We start from the raw sequence: 20,831 nt of genomic DNA on the forward strand, positions 1-20,831 counted from the left end.
AACCTCTGCCTCCCGGGTTCAAGGGATTCTCCTGCCTCAGCCTCCTGAGTAGCTGGGACTACAGGCGTGTGCCACCATGCCCAGCTAATTTTTGTATTTTTGGTAGAGACGGGGTTTTATCATGTCGGCCAGGATGGTCTCGCTCTCTTGACCTCACAATCCACCCGCCTCGGCCTCCCAAAATGCTGGGATTATAGGTGTGAGCCACTGTGCCCGGCATGATCCTTAGCTTTTCTTAACCTCAAACCAATTATACCACAACTTATTTTTTTGAGACAGAGTCTCATTCTGTCGCCCAGGCTGGAGTGCAGTGACACCATCTCTCGGCTCACTGCAAGCTCCGCCTCCCGGGTTTACGCCATTCTCCTGCCTCAGCCTCCTGAGTAGCTGGGACTACAGGCGCCCGCCACCACGCCCGGCTAATTTTTTGTATTTTTAGTAGAGACGGGGTTTCACCGTGTTAGCCAGGATGGTCTCGATCTCCTGACCTCATGATCTGCCTGCCTCGGCCTCCCAAAGTGCTGGGATTACAGGAGTGAGCCACTGCACCCGGCCCACAACTTATTTATTTAGAGATGGAGTTTTGCTCTTGTTCCCAGGCTGGAGTGCAATGGCATGATCTCCACTCCCTGCAACCTCTGCCTCCAGGGTTCAAGCGATTCTCCTCCCAAGTAGCTGGGGCTACAGGTGTGTGCCACCATGCCTGGTTAATTTTTGTATTTTTAGTAGAGACAGGGTTTCACCTTGTTGGCCAGGCTGGTTTCAAACTCCTGACCACAGATGATCTGCTTGCCTTGGTCTCCTCCCAAAGTGCTGGGATTGGGATTATAGGCGTTGAGCCACCGTGCCCAGCCCCACAACTTATTTTTGATTTTTTTGACACAGAGTCTCATCCTATCGCCCAGGCTGGAGTGCAGTGGAGGCACCTCTGTCTCCTGGGTTCAAGCGATTCTCCTGCCTCAGCCTCCTGAGTAGCTGGGATTATAGGCGTGCACCACCATGCCCAGGTAATTTTTGTATTTTTAGTAGAGACGGGGTTTCACCATGTTGGCCAGGCTGGTCTTGAACTCCTGTCCTCGTGATCCACCCACCTCGACCTCCCAAAGTGCTGGGATTACAGGCGTGAGCCACCGTGCCCGGCCACACCTGGGTAATTTTTGTATTTTCTTTTTTTTGTAGAGGTGGGGTTTTGCCATGTTGCCCAGGCTCCAAACCTCTTCACATTGGAACCAGGATGATCTGCCCATAAAACTCAAACTGGCAACGGCTTCCCAGGGCTCTTAGGGTAAAGGCCCACCTCCCTAACATGACCCACAAAGTCATGCGTGGACACCTGCTCATTTCCTCCACATCACTATGTCCCACACTATCCTACTTGCCCTCTGGGGGGCCTTTCTTGATCCCTGTCCCCCATCTTATCTCCCCTCATTTTATGCCCACAGTCTTGCATTTGTCTTTTTTTCTAAAGTTTGTCACAGTTGTAACTATTTGCTCAATGCCTGTATTCTCTGCTAGACTGTAAGCTCCATAAGGACATAGACAATACCTGTCTTGTTTACTACATATATACCACCATGCCTGGTACATATTAGGTAAAAGTCCAATAAATACTTATTGACTATCTATGAATTTAGTAAGACTTGAAAACTTGTATATAAAAGCTGAAGAAACTGGGGGACCAACATGGGGCTCAGAAACCAGCTCTACTGAGTGGGAGACAAGACCCTAATTAGGGAGAGTAAGTGATGGGGTGAAGCAGAGAAGGATTTCAGTAACCTGGAGGGGACATTCAATGCTCTGGGGGCAAGAAGGATTTGCCTGAATGCTATGTAGGTTTTAGTTCTGGCCTTCTCTGGTAAATATGAGAGAAACGCAAGGCTGGAGTATAAAACCACTCTAAGCCTCATTTGATCTGCTTGGTAGATGATGCATTTGCCCCGGTGGGATTTGGATACCCTAGGTCATTTTACAGTAGATCCATACTTGCCATGAGACACTTGTCAGGGACCCTCAGGAACTAGTCTCTGGATCCAACACAGAACTACACTGGGTTTCAATGTGGGCTCAGGCTCTGCCACTCTTTAGTGCGGAACCCTGGGCAAATCACTTCATCTTTCTGGTTTTAATATCCTCATCTGTAAAATGGTGATAATCAAAGTTGTTCAACAGAGTTATTGTCAGGATTATATCAGGTAATGAAATGTGAGAGCACCGAGCCCAAGCCCTGGGCCATAGCTCCCATCAGTAAGTGTTAGATGACTTGACTAAATGAATGAACTAAATGAATGAGTGGCTTTGAACGAAGCCAGCAGGGAGAAGTCAAGCTGTTAACAAACCTAGATAGGCCGGGCTCATGCCTGTAATCCCAGCACTTTGGGAGGGCGAGGTGGGTGGATCACTTGAGGCCAGGAGTTCCAGACCAGCCTAGCCAATATGGTGGAACCATCTCTACAAAAACAGAAACACCTGAATTCTTTGCTAAGGTAGAATCCTTGTCAGTTGAAGTCACTGCCTGCATATTCTAGGTCAACAGCCTACCTCTGTAAGTAAGAAGGGGGATAGAGTGGGGCTCAGTGCCTCTGCCAGACATTCTATACTTGGAAAGCCTCCTGCCAAGTATGCTCAGAGTTGGAGGCAGGTGGAAGGAGTGTAAGGTTTGGGGCCACACAGAGCTAAAGACCCAAAGTGATATCAACATTTATTAATATCAAGGTCCTATCAGCTGTATGAGCTGCAACCATTCACTCTGGGTCTCAACCTCTTTGTGAAGTGGTCGAAATTATATCTATTTATAGGAATGTGTGGAAATTAAAATTATAATGTATATATTCCTATCAAAAGGGGATCTAATACCCCTGCCTCTCTGCCTATTTTTTTTTTTTTAAATAAAAAAGTATCAATTTTCTTCAAATCCAAGTCCTCTTGAAAATCTATGATCTCAGGCTGGGCACGGTGACTCACACCTATAATCCCAGCACTTTGGAAGGCCGAGGCGGCTACATCACCTGAGGTCACGAGTCTGAGATCAGCATGGCTGACATGGTGAAACCCCGTCTCTACTAAAAATACAAAATTAGCCGGCTGTGGTGGCGCATGCCTGTAATCCCAGCTACTCGGGAGGCTGAGGCAGGAGAATTGCTTGAACCCAGGAGGCGGAGGCTGCAGTAAGACGAGATCATGCCATTGCACTCCAGTCTGGGCAACAAGAGCAAAATTCTGTCTCAAAAAACACAACAACAAAAAACAACTGATTTTTCTTTTTATTTTTTTGAGACAGGGTCTCACCCCGTTGCCCAGACTGGAGTGCAGCGGCACAATCTTGGCTCACCACAACCTCCGCCTCCCAGGCTCAAGCAATTCTCCTGCCTCAGCATCCTGAGAAGCTGGGATTACAGGTGCACGCCAACACGCCCAGTTAATGTTTTTGCATTTTTAGTAGACACAGGGTTTTGCCATGTTGACCAGGCTGGTGTTCAACTCCTGACCTCAAATGATCCACCCAACTCGGCCTCCCAAAGTGCTGGGATTATAGGTGTGAGTCACTGTGCCCGGCCAAGAACACGGGATTTTAAAGTCATGTTATTTGGCTTGATTGCCACCTGCATCTCTAATTGATAATATACAACTTAGTTTTAGAGTCTTTATTTGTTCTCCATAAGGACCAAAAAAAGAGAAAAAACAAAACTTAAAGAGACACAGGTCTTTTTTTTTTTTTTTTTTTTGAGATAGAGTTTCACTCTTGTCACCCAGGGTGGAGTGCAATGGCGCGATCTCGGCTCATTGCAACCTCTGCCTCCCAGGTTCAAGTGATTCTCCTGCTGGGATTACAGGCGCCTGCCACCACACCCGGCTCATTTTTTGTATTTTTAGTGGAGACGGGGTTTCACCAGGTTGGCCAGGCTGGTCTCTAACTCCTGACCTCAGGTGATCCACCCGCCTCGGCCTCCCAAAGTGCTGGGATTACAGGTGTGAGCCACCACACCCAGCCACAGACTGAAGTCTTTCTATAATACGTTCCTCTATGTATTTAAGAACTTGAAATAACTAGCATAAAATGAATATTCCATTCAATAATAATTTTTTATTTATTTTATTATACTTTAAGTTCTAGGGTACATGTGCACAACGTGCAGGTTTGTTACATATGTATACATGTGCCATGTTGGTGTGCTGCACTTATTAACTCGTCATTTACATTAAGTATATCTCCTAATGCTATCCCTCCTCCCTCCCCCCACCCCACGACAGGTCCCAGTGTGTGATGTACCCCACCCTGTGTCCAAGTGTTTTCATTGTTCAATTCCCACCTATGAGTGAGAACATGCGGTATCTGGTTTTCTGTCCTTGCGATAGTCTGCTCAGAATGATGGTTTCCAGCTTCATTCATGTCCCTACAAAGGACATGAACTCATCCTTTTTTATGCCTGCATAGTATTCCATGGTGTATATGTGCCACATTTTCTTAATCCAGTCTATCATTGATGGACATTTGGGTTGGTTCCAAGTCTTTGCTATTGTGAATAGTGCCGCAATAAACATACGTGTGCATGTGTCTTTATAGCAGCATGACTTATAATCCCTTGGGTATATGCCCAGTAATGGGATGGCTGGGTCAAATGGTATTTCTAGTTCTAGATCCTTGAGGAATCGCCACGCTGTCTTCCACAATGGTTGAACTAGTTTACAGTCCCACCAACAGTGTAAAAGTGTTCCTATTTCTCCACATCCTCTCCAGCACCTGTTGTTTCCTGACTTTTTAGATGTTTTTTTTTTTTTTTTTTTGAGATGGAGTCTCGCTCTGTCGTCCAGGTTGGAATGCAGTGGTGTCATCTCAGCTCACTGCAACTGGGTTCAAGAGATTCTCCTGACTCAGACTCCTGAGTAGCTGGCACTACAAGTACATGCCACCATGCCCAGCTAATATTTTTTTTTTTTTTTGAGATGGAGTCTGGCTTTTTTGCCCAGGCTGGAGTTCAGTGGCATGATCTCGGCTCACTGCAACCTCCTCCTCCTGGGTTTAAGTGATTCTCATGCCTCAGCCTCCAGAGTAGCTGGGATTACTGGCGTATGCCACCATGCCTGGTTAATTTTTGTATTTTTAATAGAGATGGGGTTTCTCCATGTTGGTCAGATTGGTCTTGAGCTCCCAACCTCAGGTGATCTGCCTGCCTTGGCCTCCCAAAGTGCTGGGATTACAGGTGTGAGCCACCGCATCCGGCCAATTTTTGTATTTTTAGTAGACACAGGGTTTTGCCATTTTGGCCAAGCTGGTCTCGAACTCCTGACCTCAAGTGATCCACCTACCTTGGCGTCCTAAAGTGCTGGGATTACAGGCGTGAGCCACTGTGCCTGGCCCTAGTTTTCGATTTTAATCAGTAAGTTATTCCTGAGGCAGCGGGAGATACTTTGCTGGTTCAAATTAAAAAGGACTCAACAAGGCCAAATTTATGTTAAGAAAACCTTTGGAAAAGCCTAATATTTTTCTCCTACCAAGTCTTTCTAGACTAGACACCAGGATGTGGAAAACACTGACATTACCCCTTTATTACCAAAGATATGGAGTCCATTTCCAGTTTCCACACATTTATGAAGTAACTTTCTCAAATTCTCTTAGTGCCCACAGTTTCAGGGATAGCTATATGAAGTCTCAAAAAAATCGACATATTAGGGCTGAGTGTGGTGGGTTCGTGCCTGTAATTCCAGCACGTTGGGAGGTCAAGGCAGGTGAATCACCTGAGGTCAGGAGTTTGAGACCAGCCTGGCCAACATGATGAAACCCTGTCTCTACTAAAAATACAAAAATTAGCCTGGTGTGGTGGCAGGCATCTATAATCCCAGCTAGTTAGGAGGCTGAGGCAGGAGAATCGCTTGAACCCAGGAGGTGGAGGTTGCAGTGAGCCGAGATAGAACCAGTGCACTCCAGCCTGGGTGACAGAGCGAGACTCTGTCTTTAAAAAAAAAAAAAAAAAAAACCCTACATACTTGTAAATGTAATATATAATAGTAATATGTAGCAAAATCTATATATTAGTAAAATTTCAATTGTTTACTTTTCAGAAAAGTATCTTTACCATAAAGAAGCTACTATTTCTTAATTTATAGAACCAGTTTTTACTCAGAAATCTAAGTAAATCGAATTAGTGAAGTTCACTTGAGGTCTTTCTGTTCTGGAGTAATAGATTATACTATGCAATTATTACAGTAGCCCCGCCACCACACCCTACTCACCATCTGCAGATTTGCTTTCTATGGTTTCAGTTATCTGTGGTCTACTGCAGTCCAAAAATACGAAATAAAAAATGCTGGCCAGGTAAGGTGGCTCATGCCTGTAATCCCACCACTTTGTGAGGCCGAGCTGTGTGGGTCACAAGGTCAGGAGATCAAGACCAGCCTGGTCAACATGGTGAAACCCTACCTCTACTAAAAATAAAAAAAAATTAGCCGGGCGTGGTGGTAGGCACCTGTAATCCCAGCTACTCGGGAGGCTGAGGCAGGAGAAGTGCTTGAAACTGGAAGGTGGAGGTTGCAGTGAGCCAAGATGGCACCACTATACTCCAGCCTGGGCAACAAGAGCAAAAGTACGTATCAAAAAAGAAAAAAAAAAAAAAAAAAAAAAGCCAGATCTGGCATGGTGGCTCATGTCTGTAATTCCAGCACTTTGGGAGGCCGAGGTGGGTGGATCACTTGAGCCCAGGAGTTCAAGACCAGCCTGGGCAACATGGCAAGACTCTGACTCTACAAAAAACAAAAAGGTAGCCAGGTGGGGTGGCGCACACCTGTGGTTAAGCCATTTGGGAGGCTGAGGTGGGAGGAATGCTTGAGTCTGGGAGCTCATGACTGTAGTGAGCCATAATTGAGCACTGTGCTCCAGCCTGTGTGACAGAGAAGACCCTATCCAAAAAAAAAAAAAAAAAAATCCAGAAATGAACAATTCATAAGTTTTTTAAAGTGCTGGCTATTCTGAGTAGCATGATGAAACCCCACGCTATCCCACTGTACTCTGTTCAGAATGTGAATCATCTCTTTGTTCACCACACTGTATACGCTATCTGCTCATTAGTGCCTGAGCCATGTTGGTTCTCAGAGAGAAAAACACAGTATATAGAAGGTTTGGTATTATCCACCATTTCAGGCATCTATGGGGGGTTTTGAAATGTATCCCCTGTGGACTAGTATATTCTAAAAACATGTTAGTATGTCACAAAATGTTAAAATATACATCGACTTTGAAATGTTTTAAGAATACAATTGGAATGTACAGTAAAAAGGCAGCAAATATTTTCTCCCAATGAATTCACAGCAAACAAGAACACATGTAAGAAAAATTATCATCAAGGTGGATATTTTTTTCCCTCTCTTAACCGTATAATATTCATGAAAACTGAACTTCTTCCAGGTCTTTTTTAATTACCCTTAATGTATAAGAAATGGTCCCTACATTCTAATTTTTCCCGTAAGTGTGAAGTTGGTGATTTTATAAAAAGACCCTGATGAGTTACAATATATTTAAAGTTACACGTTAAAAAATTAGGGCCAGGCGCAGTGGCTCACACCTGTAATCCCAGCACTTTGGGAGGCCGAGGCGGGCAGATCACGAGGTCAGGAGATTGAGACCATCCTGGCTAACAGGATGAAACCCCGTTTCTACTAAAAACACAAAAAATTAGCCGGGTGTGGTGGCAGGCGCCTGTAGTCCCGGTTACTCGGGAGGCTGAGGCAGGAGAATGGCATGAACCCGGGAAGTGGAGCTTGCAGTAGGAAGATCGGTGGGGCATGGTGGCTCACGCCTGTAATCTCAGAACTTTGGGAGGCCAAGGTGGGCGGATCACCTGAAGTCAGAAGTTTGAAACCAGCCTGGCAAACATGGTGAAACCCTGTCTCTACTAAAAATACAAAATGTAGCTGGGCATGGTGGCATGTGCCTGTAGTCTCAGCTAGTTGGGAGGCTGAGGCAGGAGAATTGCTCGAACTCGAGAGGTGGAGGTTGCAATGAGCCGAGATCATACTACTGTACTCCAGCCTGGGTGACAGAGGGAGACTCAGTCTCAAAATAAGGAAGACCACCTTTCCAGTCAACTTTAAGGAATGTTCATTTTAAAACAGCATTAAAAGAACCAAAATACACAAATATTTTGGGCAAGACTTAAATGCATACTTGATAAAAGCAGGCTGCATGTAATGGCTCATGCCTGTAATCACAGCACTTTGGGCGGCCAAGGTAGGAGGATCACTAGAGTCCAAGAGTTCATGACCAGCTCAGGCAACAAACAGAGACCCTGTTTTTTTTTTTTGAGATGGCGTCTTGCTCTGTTGCTAGTGCAGTAGCACGACCTTGGCTTACTGCAACCTCCACCTCCCGGGTTCAAGCGATTCTCCTGCCTCAGCTTCCCGAGTAGCTGGGACCATAGGTGCGTGCCACTACACTCAGCTAATTTTTGTATTTTTAGTAGAGATGGGGTTTCACCATATCAGCCAGGATGGTCTCGCTCTCTTGACCTCATGATCCACCCGCCTTAGCCTCCCAAAGTATTGCGATTATAGGCGTGAGCCACTGCACCCGGCAAGAGATCCTCTTAAAAAAAAAAAAAGGACGGACGCAGTGGCTTGAGACTCCCGTCTCAAAAAAAACACAAAAACAAAAAAACAGACGGATTTCTATATAAATCTGGCTTTCCAGAGTCTTTGGAAAACCTGAAAGAGGGCCGGGCACAGTGGCTTATGGCTGTAATCCCAGCACTTTGGGAGACTGAGGCAGGTGGATCACGAGGTCAGGAGATCGAGACTATCCTGGCTAACATAGTGAAACCCCCGTCTCTACCAAAAATACAAAAAAATTAGCTGGGCGTGGTGGCAGGCGCCTGTAGTCCCAGCAACTTGGGAGGCTGAGGGAGGAGAATGGCGTGAACCTGGGAGGCGGAGCTTGCAGTGGACTGAGATCGTGCTACTGCACTCCAGCCTGGGTGACAGAGCAAGACTCCATCTCAAAAAAGAAAAAAAAAAACAAAAAAAAAAACAAGGCCAGGTGCGGTGGCTCAAGCCTGTAATCCCAGCACTTTGGGAGGCCGAGGTGGGCAGATCACGAGGTCAGGAGATCAAGACCATCCTGGCTAACCCGGTGAAACCCCGTCTCTACTAAAAAATACAAAAAACTAGCCGGGCGAGGTGGCGGGCGCCTGGGTCCCAGCTACTCGGAAGGCTGAGGCAGGAGAATGGCGTAAACCCGGGAGGCGGAGCTTGCAGTGAGCTGAGATCTGGCCACTGCACTCTAGCCTGGGCGACAGAGCGAGACTCCGTCTCAAAAAAAAAAAAAAAAAAAAAAAAAGAGAGAAAACCTGAAAGATATGGTAACAGCTGAGTAGGAGTGGCATTTACTCTTCAGCTGACCATATCCGCTTCCTGGCTCTCATTTTAATTTCTCATCTGGCTTCTGTAGGTATCTGAGTTTGCAAACCCTACTTACAAGACCTAAGGAGGAAAAGCACAACGTCGGCTGGTCCAGGGAGCCCCAGTGGCTAAGCCCTGGTCCAGCACTGGGTGTGAGCTAGGCCCCCTCACCTGGAAAGTCAGTGACAGCAGGGTCCGCCAGTCGCCCATAGCGTGCCATTAGTTTGAGCTTGGTCTCCTGTTTTCTGTGTTTCTTGCCCACATAATGTTGTTGAGCCATGACAGGGTCGTTGAAAGTCGCATGGCAGAGGCTGCAGAACTTGTCTGGGTCTATCATCTCTCTATTCTGGTGCAAGGCTAAGGTGGAGGCCACAAGGAAAGGATTTGTAAGGCGTTTCGACAGAGCTGCGGTGAGAGAGTTCAAACAGAAACAATGAAAAAACCCAGAAGGTGCCAGGCTTTTGAGTATGCTGAATAGAAAGGGCTGTGACACCAGTTAATCCCACTTGCAGATGTGGCACTGCCTGTGTGAATCACACACGTGAATGCATTCTCTAATTGGGAAACCTGCGAAGATTTGAGGGAGCCCAAAGACTGGCTATTTCATTCAGCAACTTTAACTACTTTAAGCCCACAAATCCTGATTTTTCTCATATTCTTAGGAGGCTCTGAACTTCTGCTATCAAGTTGTCAAATTACAATAGACTAGAGATGCATACTTGCACTCTTGCAGGCATACCTCAGCATTTCCCAGAACTTCACAGCAAGTGGGACACAAAGTTTGGGAGTTTTATTCTCATCCTTGAAGTAATACAGTTGCAGAGCTGGGAACCAATGCACAGATACAGAAATTGAGGCTTGAGTTCCTGGAGCTCATACAGGGTCATTTAGAAAAGGTAACCACACTAGGGAGGCCTTTTAGGCTACATTGCATATTAACAGGCTGAGCAGAGAGAAAAGAGGACCATTAACATTTAGTTATGTGTTTTGCTCACACCTGTAATTCCAGGGCTTTGGGAGGCCAAGGCGGGCGGATCATGAGGTCAAGAGATTGAGACCGGCCGGGCGCGGTGGCTCACGCTTGTAATCCCAGCACTTTGGGAGGCCGAGGCGGGCGGATCACAAGGTCAGGAGATCGAGACCATGGTGAAACCCCGTCTCTACTAAAAAATAGAAAAAAATTAGCCGGGCGCAGTGGCGGGCGCCTGTAGTCTCAGCTACTCGGGAGGCTGAGGTAGGAGAATGGCGTGAACCCGGGAGGCGGAGCTTGCAGTGAGCCGAGATTGCGCCACTGCACTCCAGCCTGGGCGACAGAGCGAGACTCCGTCTCAAAAAAAAAAAAAAAAAAAAAAAAAGAGATTGAGACCATCCTGGCCAACATGGTGAAACCCCATCTCTCCTAAAAATACAAAAATTAGCTGGGCATGGTGGCATGTGCCTGTAATCCCAGCTACTCGGGAGGCTGAGGTAGGAGAATCACTTCAACTTGGGAGGCGGAGGTTGCAGCGAGCCGAGATCGTGCCATTGTACTCCAGCCTGGGTGACAAGAGCGAAACTCCGTCTCAAGAAAAAAAAAAAAAAAAAAAAAAATTAGTCGTGTGTATTGTATATGTATTTTCTCCTTTGGTCCTCAGAACTACCCCAATGAGGTAGGTATCACTTTGCCACATTATTCAGAAAAACTGAGGCTCAGACGAGTGAAGTGGCTTGCCCAAGGTGACCCAGCTAGTGAGTGAAGCCAGGTCTGTGACCCTAAAGCCTATGCTCTCTTTGCTACGCCAGGCTGCCAGAGTGTGGCAAGAAGACCTGAAGGCTATAGCTCTTACTTTCACCTTCAGAAAACATCCCTGATTCTGGCCAATGAATTCAGTTAATCAGAACCTGGTGTAGGCATACCTGTGAGCCTCTTGTGCATCAACATATGGCTAGATGTTGACTGTAGGCTGTGCTGCTGCCTCATAAAGTGGATGCCACAACTCACTAACAAGTCTGTGTGGCTGAAATGGTGTCAACCTAGCAACTACTGCTTTAAAAATGTGGGGCCCAGAAGCCCCCACCAGTGGTGGAGGACGGATGGGGCTCAGGAGGACTGAGATGAGACGTCTCAGATGCTCTTCCATACCTGTATCACTTCAACTGGGGAAGTTTTGAGGATTTTGGGCAAGCCAGAAGAGATTTTCTGGCCTTTCCCACAACGGTTTTCCAGTAGAGATGGAATCTCAATCTCTCTGCTCGTTGATTTTGTTTCAGCAAGTCATTAAAAAAGTAATGTACATGTTGTAGAATATCTTATAATATGAGAAAATATTCTGTTTGTGGTGTTAGAGTGTAAAAAAATCAAGTTACAGGCCAAGCGCAATGGCTCGTGCCCGTAATCCCAGCACTTTGGGAGGCTGAGGCAGGCCGATGATCTGACTCAGGAGTTCTGAGACCAGCCTGGCTGATCTCGGCTCACTGCAACCACCGCCTCCGAGGTTCAAGCGATTCTCCTGCCTCAGCCTCCCGAGTAGCTGGGATTACAGGCATGCGCCACCATGCCCAGCTAATTTTGTATTTTTAGTAGAGACGGGGTTTCTCCATGTTGGTCAGGCTGGTCTCAAAACTCATGACCTCGGGTGATCCACCCGCCTCAGCCTCCCAAAGTGCTGGAATTACAGGCATGAGCCACTGCATCCGGCCTACTATCTTCCGGCTTTTCTGTAATTAATGTAGATTTTTAACATCAGAAAAGAGATATATAATGGTTGTAAGAGAGAACGGTCATTCTTTGAGATACTGAAGAGAAGCATCAGAGGTGAAAGGGTAAGTTAAGTTTAGAAGAACCATTTAAAGTGCATCCAATAAAATGAGGGATATAGAGTCTGTTCCCAGAAAATAAACTGAAATATAATAAAGTATTCTAAAGGGATGTTCACTGTAGTGTTATTTGTAACACTAAAAAGTGGGGGGTGGGGAGATTAAATGTTCAGCATTAGAGGAATGTTAAATGTGGTATGATGCAGTCACTAAAAATGCTTATAAAGAATTTTTTAATAACATGGGGAAATACAAATGTCATATTAAATAAAAAACGTATAGAAGGCAATTGTATGGCCAGGTGCAGTAGCTCACACCTGTAATCCTAGCACTTTGGGAGGCAGAGGCAGGTGAATCACCTGAGATCAGGAGTTAGAGATCTGCTTGGCCAACATGATGAAATCCCATCGCTACTAATACAAAAATTAGGCAGGGCATGGTGGCTCATGCCTGTAATCCCAGGACTTTGGGAGGCTGAGGCGGGTGGATTACCTGAGATCAGGAGTTTGAGACCAGCCTGACCAACATGGTGAAGTTCCATCTCTACTAAAAATACAAAACTGGTCGGGCATGGTGGCTCACATCTGTAATCCCAGCACTTTGGGAGGCCGAGGTGGGTGGATCACCTGAGGTCAGGAGTTCAAGACCAGCCTGCCCAATACGGTGAAACCCCATCTCTATTAAAAATGCAAAAATTAGCCAGGTGTTGTGGTGGGCGCCTGTAGTCCCAGCTACTCAGGAGGCTGACTCAAGAGAATTGCTTGAACCCAGAAGGTGGAGGCTGCAGTGAGTCAAGGTTGCACCACTGTACTCCAGCCTGGGCGACAGCAAGACTCTGTCTCAAAAAAACCACAGAAACAACATTAGCTGGGCATGGTGGTGAGCACCTCTAATCCCAGCTACTTGGGAGGCTGAGGCAGGAGAATCGCTTGAACCCGGGGGGCAGAGGTTGCAGTGAGCTGAGATCGTGCCACTTCACTCCAGCCTGGGTAGAAGAGGGAGACTCCATCTCAAAAAAAACCACAAAAAACATAAAAGAAGGCAATTGTACATACCATACGGTAAGATCATTGTTTGAGGCCAGGAGTTCAAGAGTAGCCTGAGCAACACAGTGAAACCCCGTCCCTACTAAAAATACAAACATTGGCCAGGCGTGGTGGCACACGCCTGTAGTCCCAGCTACTTGGGAGGCTGAGGCAGAATCGCTTGAACCCAGGAGGCAAAGGTTGCACTAAGCCGAGATCGTGCCACGGCACTCCAGCCTGGGTGACAGAGCGAGACACCATCTCAAAATAAATAAATAAATAAATAAATAAAAATAAATTAAAAAAAAAAACTAAAAAACCCCACATGTGTAATCCATATGTGTATACTGGTATTTTGAAACATCACCAACATATTAACAGTATTTCTCTCTTGGTGGTAGGATTTGGGTGACATTTTAGTTTCTTCTTTGTATCTTTTGTAATTGCTTGAAGTGGAATTATTCATAATGAGTATGCATTGTTTTTATAAAAACATTAAAGTTATTTAAAGTAGTCTATGTTTATATGCACATATACACGGAGTTAACCTAGATATACATAAAACAAATATACACACAGATATACACAGATACACAAAACAGTAAGATTATAGGAGAAACAGATTATAGGAGAAACCAAAATGTTAACAGTGTTTATCTGTGAATGGTAAAATTATGGGTAACTTTTCTTTCCATTTATCCATGTTTTCCTTATCTCTCACAATATGCTTATATTACTTTTACATTAAAAAGTGTTTAATCTCAGAAATATAGTTATAAAGTCATGTAATAACACGGAAATGTGTGTAAGCTGTAAAATTAAATGAAAAGTAAGAGCAGGATATAAAGGGTACATGCATTACAATCACAACTATATAAAAACAAAGTATGTGGCAAAAGCTGAACATGAATATGGAAAATAATCTCTTGAGTATGAAATTTCAGGGACCAGGCATAATGCAGAGAATTTTCCCATTTGTGTAAAAAGAAGTCTGTGACCTTATAAAATTGGTTTTTTTTTTTTTCTTTTTTCTTTTTTTTGAGACAGGGTCTTGTGCTGTCCCCCAGGCTGGTGTACAATGGCACGATCTCGGCTCACTGCAACCTCCGGCTCCTGGGTTCAAGCGATTCTCCTGCCTTAGCCTCCCAAGAAGTTGGGACTACAGGCTCGTGCCACCACGCCCAGCTAATTTTTGTTTTTAGTAGAGACAGGGTTTCACCATGTTGACCACGCTGGTCTCGAACTCCTGACCTCAAGTGATCCACCCACCTTGGCCTCCCAAAGTGCTGGGATTACAATAGGCATGAGCCACCACGCCCAGCCTATGTCCTGTGTTTTTAATACACATTATTGTATCCTCACAACCGATGTAGTAGATAGATTATCATTGTATAGGTTAGGCAGTTCAGACACAAAAAAGTCATATAAACAGTAACAGTGCCAGGCTTTTAAACCTGGGACTCTGTGACTTCAAAGTCCACATTCTGCTGTTTCACACCATGATGTGGGTGTGATCAAAAGGTGTAATTATGAGTGGCCAGGTGTGGTGGCTCATGCCTGTAATCCCAGCATTCTGGGAGGCCGAGATGGGAGGATCACTTAAGGCCAGGAGTTCAAGCCCAGCCTGAGCAATATAGTGAGAAGCCATCTCTATTTCTAAAAAAAAAAAAAAAAAAAAAAAAAAAAAAAAAAAAAAAAGGTTTTGGCCAGTGTGGTGGCTTACGCCTATAATCCTAACATTTTGGGAGGCCGAGGCGGGTGGATCACGAGGTCAGGAGATTGAGACCATCCTGGCTAACACAGTGAAACCCCGTTTCTACTAAAAAATACAAAAAAATTAGCTGGGCATGGTGGTGGGTGCCTGTAGTCCCAGCTACCAGGAACGCTGAGGCAGGAGAATCGCACGAACCTGGGCTATGAGCCGAGATCACGCCACTGCACTTCAACCTGGGCAACAGAGCGAGACTCTGTCTCAAAAAAAAAAAAAAAAAATTATGAGTGATTTTTCACACTACCTTCAAAGCCTTCCAAAACACTGTTGTCAGTAAACACATAAAGGATAATACTATTACTAATAGTGTAGTCTACTTCTTGGTCCAAAATAGAGAAGCAAAAATTATCAAGGAAACAATGAAATAAACATCAAAGAACTTTCACTCTTGACTAATTGCAATTAGCAGAGGTTAAAACCCCAGAAAGTCAGGAGTTAATGAGATGAAAGTGAGGGCTGAGCCTTAGTCATGACAAGATAAAGGGGGCTATTTCAGAAGTCACTGTACTGGGAATGAATTCATGGCAGTTACAGATTGCGGGGCAGTAGTAGCAGCACTGAAGTATTCAGCTTTGAAAGACAAGTCCCTGTCTTGAGGAGAACAGGCAGCTTTTGAGGATTAAAGTGAGTAGGCCATAACCTGGGCATGTGAAAAAGACAAGGATTTAGCTTTCAACTTGGAACATGCAGTAATAAGGGCAGGTGGACGCTGGGATGGAAAAATCTAAGTGAGAGAGGTAGGAGATAGAATGCTCTCATGGTATGCACGGCCTGGAGGACTTTGGCACTCCTGAGTTACAATTATTAGTCAGGACAAAAGCTCAGGCTATAGAGAAAAATCTATAACCAAAGAAAGGGAGGTTAGGTGAGCATAATTCTGAGATTGTATTTCAATGAAACTGGGTCTACTTGGAGATTTTTAAGGGTTCTCAAAAGGAATTCAACCTCAAGTCTGTGGCCCCATTGAGGATCTCTGTGAGTCCCTGGCAATGGTGCCCTGAGGACAGGAGGGGTCCCACTACAGCACTACTCAGGAAAACCAGTACCTTCCACCTTAGTGGATTGCTGCTTCAGCTTTAAGTTCTTTGCGTGGGTCTTCCCCAGGTAGTGCGACTGGGCCACGACAGGGGAGGAAAAGGTCATGTTACAGATGGGGCAGCACTGGTTCTTGTCTTTGCTTCTGCTGCTCTTCTGGTTGGAAGAAAGAACACAGGTCTGATCATACCACTGCCCCGCCAGAAAACCTTCAATGGTTCCCCACTGCCCATAACAGAATAGGCATTTATGGCCCCCCTCACACATTAACCCCAACCTACTTTCTAGATTCTTCTCCAGCTACTTCGTCCCAGGCTCTACTCACCATCCCCCACTTTATTCTCTGATGCTTCCTTGCTTTGCTTTGGCCATTCCTGCTGTCTAAAATGCTCTTCCTTCCTTTCCTGCTTGGCAGCATGTCTGCTTAGCCTTTAAGACCCAATTTAAATAAAAGCTTTTCTTCTGGGGGACTTTCTCTCAAAAAAAAAAAAAAAAAATCATTCAGTAAACAACTATCAAGTCCCTTTGTCTGTGTATTCCAGGAAGAATAATTAACCCTGCTCCTCTTCTGTACTCCGAGAGTACATTAAATAGACCTCTGTCCTACCACTTGCCACCCTAAACTGACAGTGTGTCATAGCTTAGGAGACTTTTCTGTGAACTCAAGTGTAACACTGGAACAGGGACTATTTGACTCATTTTTGTTTCCTATCCTTCACACCCCGCTGGAGTCTGGCACACAGTAGATGCTCAGAGTTTGTTGAACAAGTGGACCATTAGGTTGTGTGTTTTTTTTTTTTTTTAAGACATGGTCTCACTCTGTTGCCCAGACTGGAGTGCAATGGCACGATCTTGGCTCACTGGAACCTCCACCTCCAGGGCTCAAGCAATTCTCCCACCTCACCCTATCAAGTAGCTGGACTACAGGAACACACCACCACACCTGGCTAATTTTTGTATTTTTTGTAGAAATGGGGTTTCACCATGTTGCCTAGGGTGGTCTCAAACTCCTGAGTTCAAGCAATCTGCCCGCCTCAGTCACCTAAATTCCTAGGATTACAGGCATGAGCCACTGCACCCAGCCTCCCACTGCGTTCTAGTTGCTGATTATGATTAGGCTAGAAAACCGTGTATTTCAAGACTACATAAAGGGATTCCAACATCTCTCTCAGAAAGCCTGATCTCTGAATAGGGTGCAAAGATGTAAAATAAGTTGCCCAGGGTCATAGAGTTGATCTTGCCTTTCTGAATGATAAATTATAAGAAAAGGGCCAGGTGTGGTGGTTCAGACCTGTAATCCTGGTACTTTGGGAGCCTGAGGCAGGAAGATCGCTTGAGACCAGGAATTTGAGACCAGCCTGGGCAACAAAGCGAAACCCTGTCTCTACGAAAAAATTTTTAAAAACTCAGCCAGGTGTCTGGGCGCAGTGGCTCACACTTGTAATCCCAGCACTTCTGGAGGCTGAGGCAGGCAGATCACTTGAGGTCAGGGATTTGAGACCAGCCTGGCCAACCTGGTGAAACCCCATCTCTACTAAAAATACAAAAAATTAGCTAGGCGTGGTGGCGCATGCCTGTAGTCCCAGCTACTTGGGAGGCTGAGGCAGGAGAATCGCTTGAACCAAGGAGGTGGAGGTTGCAGTGAGCTGAGATCATGCCACTGCACTCCAGTTAGCCAGGCATGGTGGTGTGTGCCTGCAGTCCTAGCTACTTGGGAGGCTGAAGTGGAAAGATCACTTGAGCTTGGGAGGTTGAGGCTGCAGTGAGCCATGATTGCACCACTGTACTCCAGCCTGGGTGACAGAGCCAGGTCCTGTCTCATAAAGAGACAGATAGAGAAATAGATAGAAAGGAGGGAATCCAGGGATAAATAAGTAAATAATAAGAAGGGAATGAGTCCAGTGAATTTTGAGAAGAGATAACAAGGACCTTCCTAACCTGTGGCTACTACAGTAGGAGGTAGCAGTTTATAGAGTAAACTCTTATTTTTGAGCATCTACTGGGAATTGAAATTTTACCTCACAATACCGTAAGAAGTAGGAATTATCTTTACTTTATGGGTGAAGTTTGCGAGGTTAAGTGACTTGGCCAGGTCACCCGACCAGTAAGACACACAGCCAGCTTGAGCCCTAGTCTGCTCAATTTCTTTTCCCATGACGAGATGGTACTCCTGAGGCGTTGGGGGTTGCTTCAGCATAATGCTCATAATATTTCTGAGCCAAAAAGCACATGTGATCACCTCTAATCAGAGCAGGCATTTGGAAAGGAGTTACTTCTGCTTATTTATTCAAAACATTCAAGTGCTGAACTTAGTTCTTTTCCCTGGCTCTCGAGAAAGCAAGCAGCCTGGCTTCTTTCCACTTTCTCTTGTCTGGCTCCAACAAACCACTAGGTGGTAATATGTAATACCGGCTCCATTACTGAGTCCCTACTATGTGCCAGGCTCTGAATTGGGTGCTTTTTATAAACCTGCTCTCAATTTTAGTTTCGAAAAATCCTGAAAGGTAGTTGGTGTTACCATCCTCATTTTTATACAGGAAGAAACCAAGGCTTTGTGAAGTAATAGACTTGCCCAAGTCACACAACAGGGCCAGGATTTGAAGGCAAGACAGTCTGACTTGCTCACCACACCAACCTGCTGGCTGGCGTCATCAGGAAGCAAGCGGGCTCAATATGGCAGTTGTATTACCTGATCTGAGTCTAGCTTCTTCGTTTCCCCCTTTAATGTCTCCATTCCATGGATTGCTAGGTATCTCTTCACTTTGTTGGCATGTTTTTTGCTCTGCAAAAACCCAGGGAAAAGATCAAAGATAGCCAAATGCTACTTCATACTTAAGGCACTCAAAAACACTTACTAGATTTTCATCTGATTCATCCTCACAAAAAGTTTTGAGGAGGAGGTGAGGGAAGTTTGAGTTCCTGCTCTGTGCAAGGCATTTTACAGCTATCAAATTTAATCTTCACAATCTATGAGAAAATTATGACCATTTCTATTTTATGGATGAGGAAACGATGTCTAGAAATGATGAAGTTTCTTGCTCAAGATGAGTAGCAGAGTTTTGATTCAAACTCACATCTATTTAATACCAAAGCTCATACTTTATGCTATGCCAAGCTGCAAGGGAAGATACACATATAATGATCCTGATTTGGATAGAGGAGATGAGACTCAGGGAAATTAAGTCAATCTTCAAGTCACAAGCCAACATGCATGGAGGCAACATCTGGGTGGCTAAGCAGCAATTATACTTCACCATGCAAGCCAGGGAGAATTAGGGGTTTGGCATCAGGTCTGAAAAGAAACGCAGCTCTAAAAGTATGATGGCATACCTGGTAATGTGCCAGCTTCTGGGACTCAGAAATAAGCAAGGCGCAGCAAACCTTACACTGGGTGTTGGTGAAGAGACATTGGTTCTTCTGGATCATGTGCTCCACTATAGAGGGGAAAACAAGAAATCACTGAGTTGACAAACACTACCTCAACAGCACTGTCTTTCAACTCTGCCTCAAACACAGGCACTGAATGATGGGATGCCATACTAGGACACTGGCAGACCTCAGCCAGCCTTTCCTACTGCCGCTGTGACTCATGCTGTGTTCTCACGCCACCTACGCTATTACTTATTTTATAATTTTATGTATGCCAACTTTCTTTACTTAGGAACTCCTTTTAAAAAGGAATCTTTAGATCATAAACTTAAGCAGATACCAATAAAAATAAATATGATAAAAATGAGGCTTGGAGCATTCCCCAGGAAGAAGAGAACAGCAACTGTGCTGAGAGGTTTTAAGATAAGGTAGTACCCAACTGAAACTTCTTCCCAGATAGAATCAGGAGGACTGAAAGACTCGAAAAGGGAATACTTTTCTCATTGTTCTCGATCTGACTTTGAAACATTTAAAATCACGTAACAGAGCAGGGCATGGTGGCTCACGCCTGTAATCCTAGCACTTTGGGAGGCCGACGTGGGCAGATCACCTGAGGTCAGGAGTTTGAGACCAGCCTGGCCAACATGGTGAAACCCTGTCTCTACCAAAAATACAAAAATTAGCCAGGCGTGGTGGCAGGCGCCTATAATCCCAGCTACTCAGGAGGCTGAGGCAGGAGAATTGTCTGAACCCTGGAGGCAGAGGTTATAGTGAGCTGAGGTCGTGCCACTAACTCCAACTTGGGTGACAGAGCTAGACTCCATCTCTAAATAAATAAATAAAATAAAATCACATATTACATAAGTGCCACACTGTATGAAACATGGCCTGGAGAACAGTCTTACCTTTTTGAGGAGAGGTAAAATCTCTCTCCCAGGGCATGAGTTGCATATTTTTTTTTTTTTTTGAGACGGAGTCTTGCTCTGTCGCCCAGGCTGGAGTGCAGTGGCGCAATCTTGGCTCACTGCAAGCTCCGCCTCCCGGGTTCACGCCATTCTCCTGCCTCAGCCTCCCGAGTAGCTGGGACTACAGGTGCCCGCCACCACACCTGCCTAATTTTTTGTATTTTTAGTAGAGACGGGGTTTCACCGTGTTAGCCAGGATGATCTCGATCTCCTGACCTCGTGATCCGCTCGCCTCAGCCTCCCAAAGTGCTGGGATTACAGGTGTGAGCCACCGTGCCCGGCCTTTTTTTTTTTTTTTTTGAGATGGGAGTCTCGCTCTGTTGCCCAAGGTGGAGTGCAGTGGAGCGTTCTCGGCTGACTGCAAGCTCCGCCTCCTGGGTTCACGCCATTCTCCTGCCTCAGTCTCCCGAGTACCTGGGATTACAGGCGCCTGCCACCACGCCCAACTAATTTTTTTGTATTTTTAGTAGAGACAGGGTTTCACCG

The 20,831-nt window shown here is 45.4% G+C and overlaps 1 protein-coding gene across 6 annotated transcripts in view; it reads right to left on the minus strand.

Annotated features, from left to right (window-relative positions):
- Positions 1 to 20,831, minus strand: part of ZNF346 (zinc finger protein 346) — a 63,985-nt gene that overhangs the window by 22,442 nt on the left and 20,712 nt on the right. For 2 of the 6 annotated variants that reach the window (XM_073010499.1, XM_073010498.1), the window contains exons 2-3: positions 19,342 to 19,445; positions 18,701 to 18,793 (exon numbers count right to left, since the gene is read on the minus strand). In XM_073010499.1, coding sequence (XP_072866600.1) covers positions 18,701 to 18,793; positions 19,342 to 19,445 — 197 coding nt within the window. Of the gene's footprint in view, positions 1 to 4,725; positions 8,021 to 9,555; positions 9,790 to 16,022; positions 16,168 to 18,700; positions 18,794 to 19,341; positions 19,446 to 20,831 lie in introns of those variants that run through there. The other 4 variants (XM_073010497.1, XM_008015396.3, XM_008015395.3 and 1 more) reach the window with 4 other exon arrangements.

The sequence above is a fragment of the Chlorocebus sabaeus genome, chromosome 23, assembly GCF_047675955.1.
Source record: "Chlorocebus sabaeus isolate Y175 chromosome 23, mChlSab1.0.hap1, whole genome shotgun sequence".
Taxonomy (NCBI): Eukaryota; Metazoa; Chordata; class Mammalia; order Primates; family Cercopithecidae; genus Chlorocebus; species Chlorocebus sabaeus.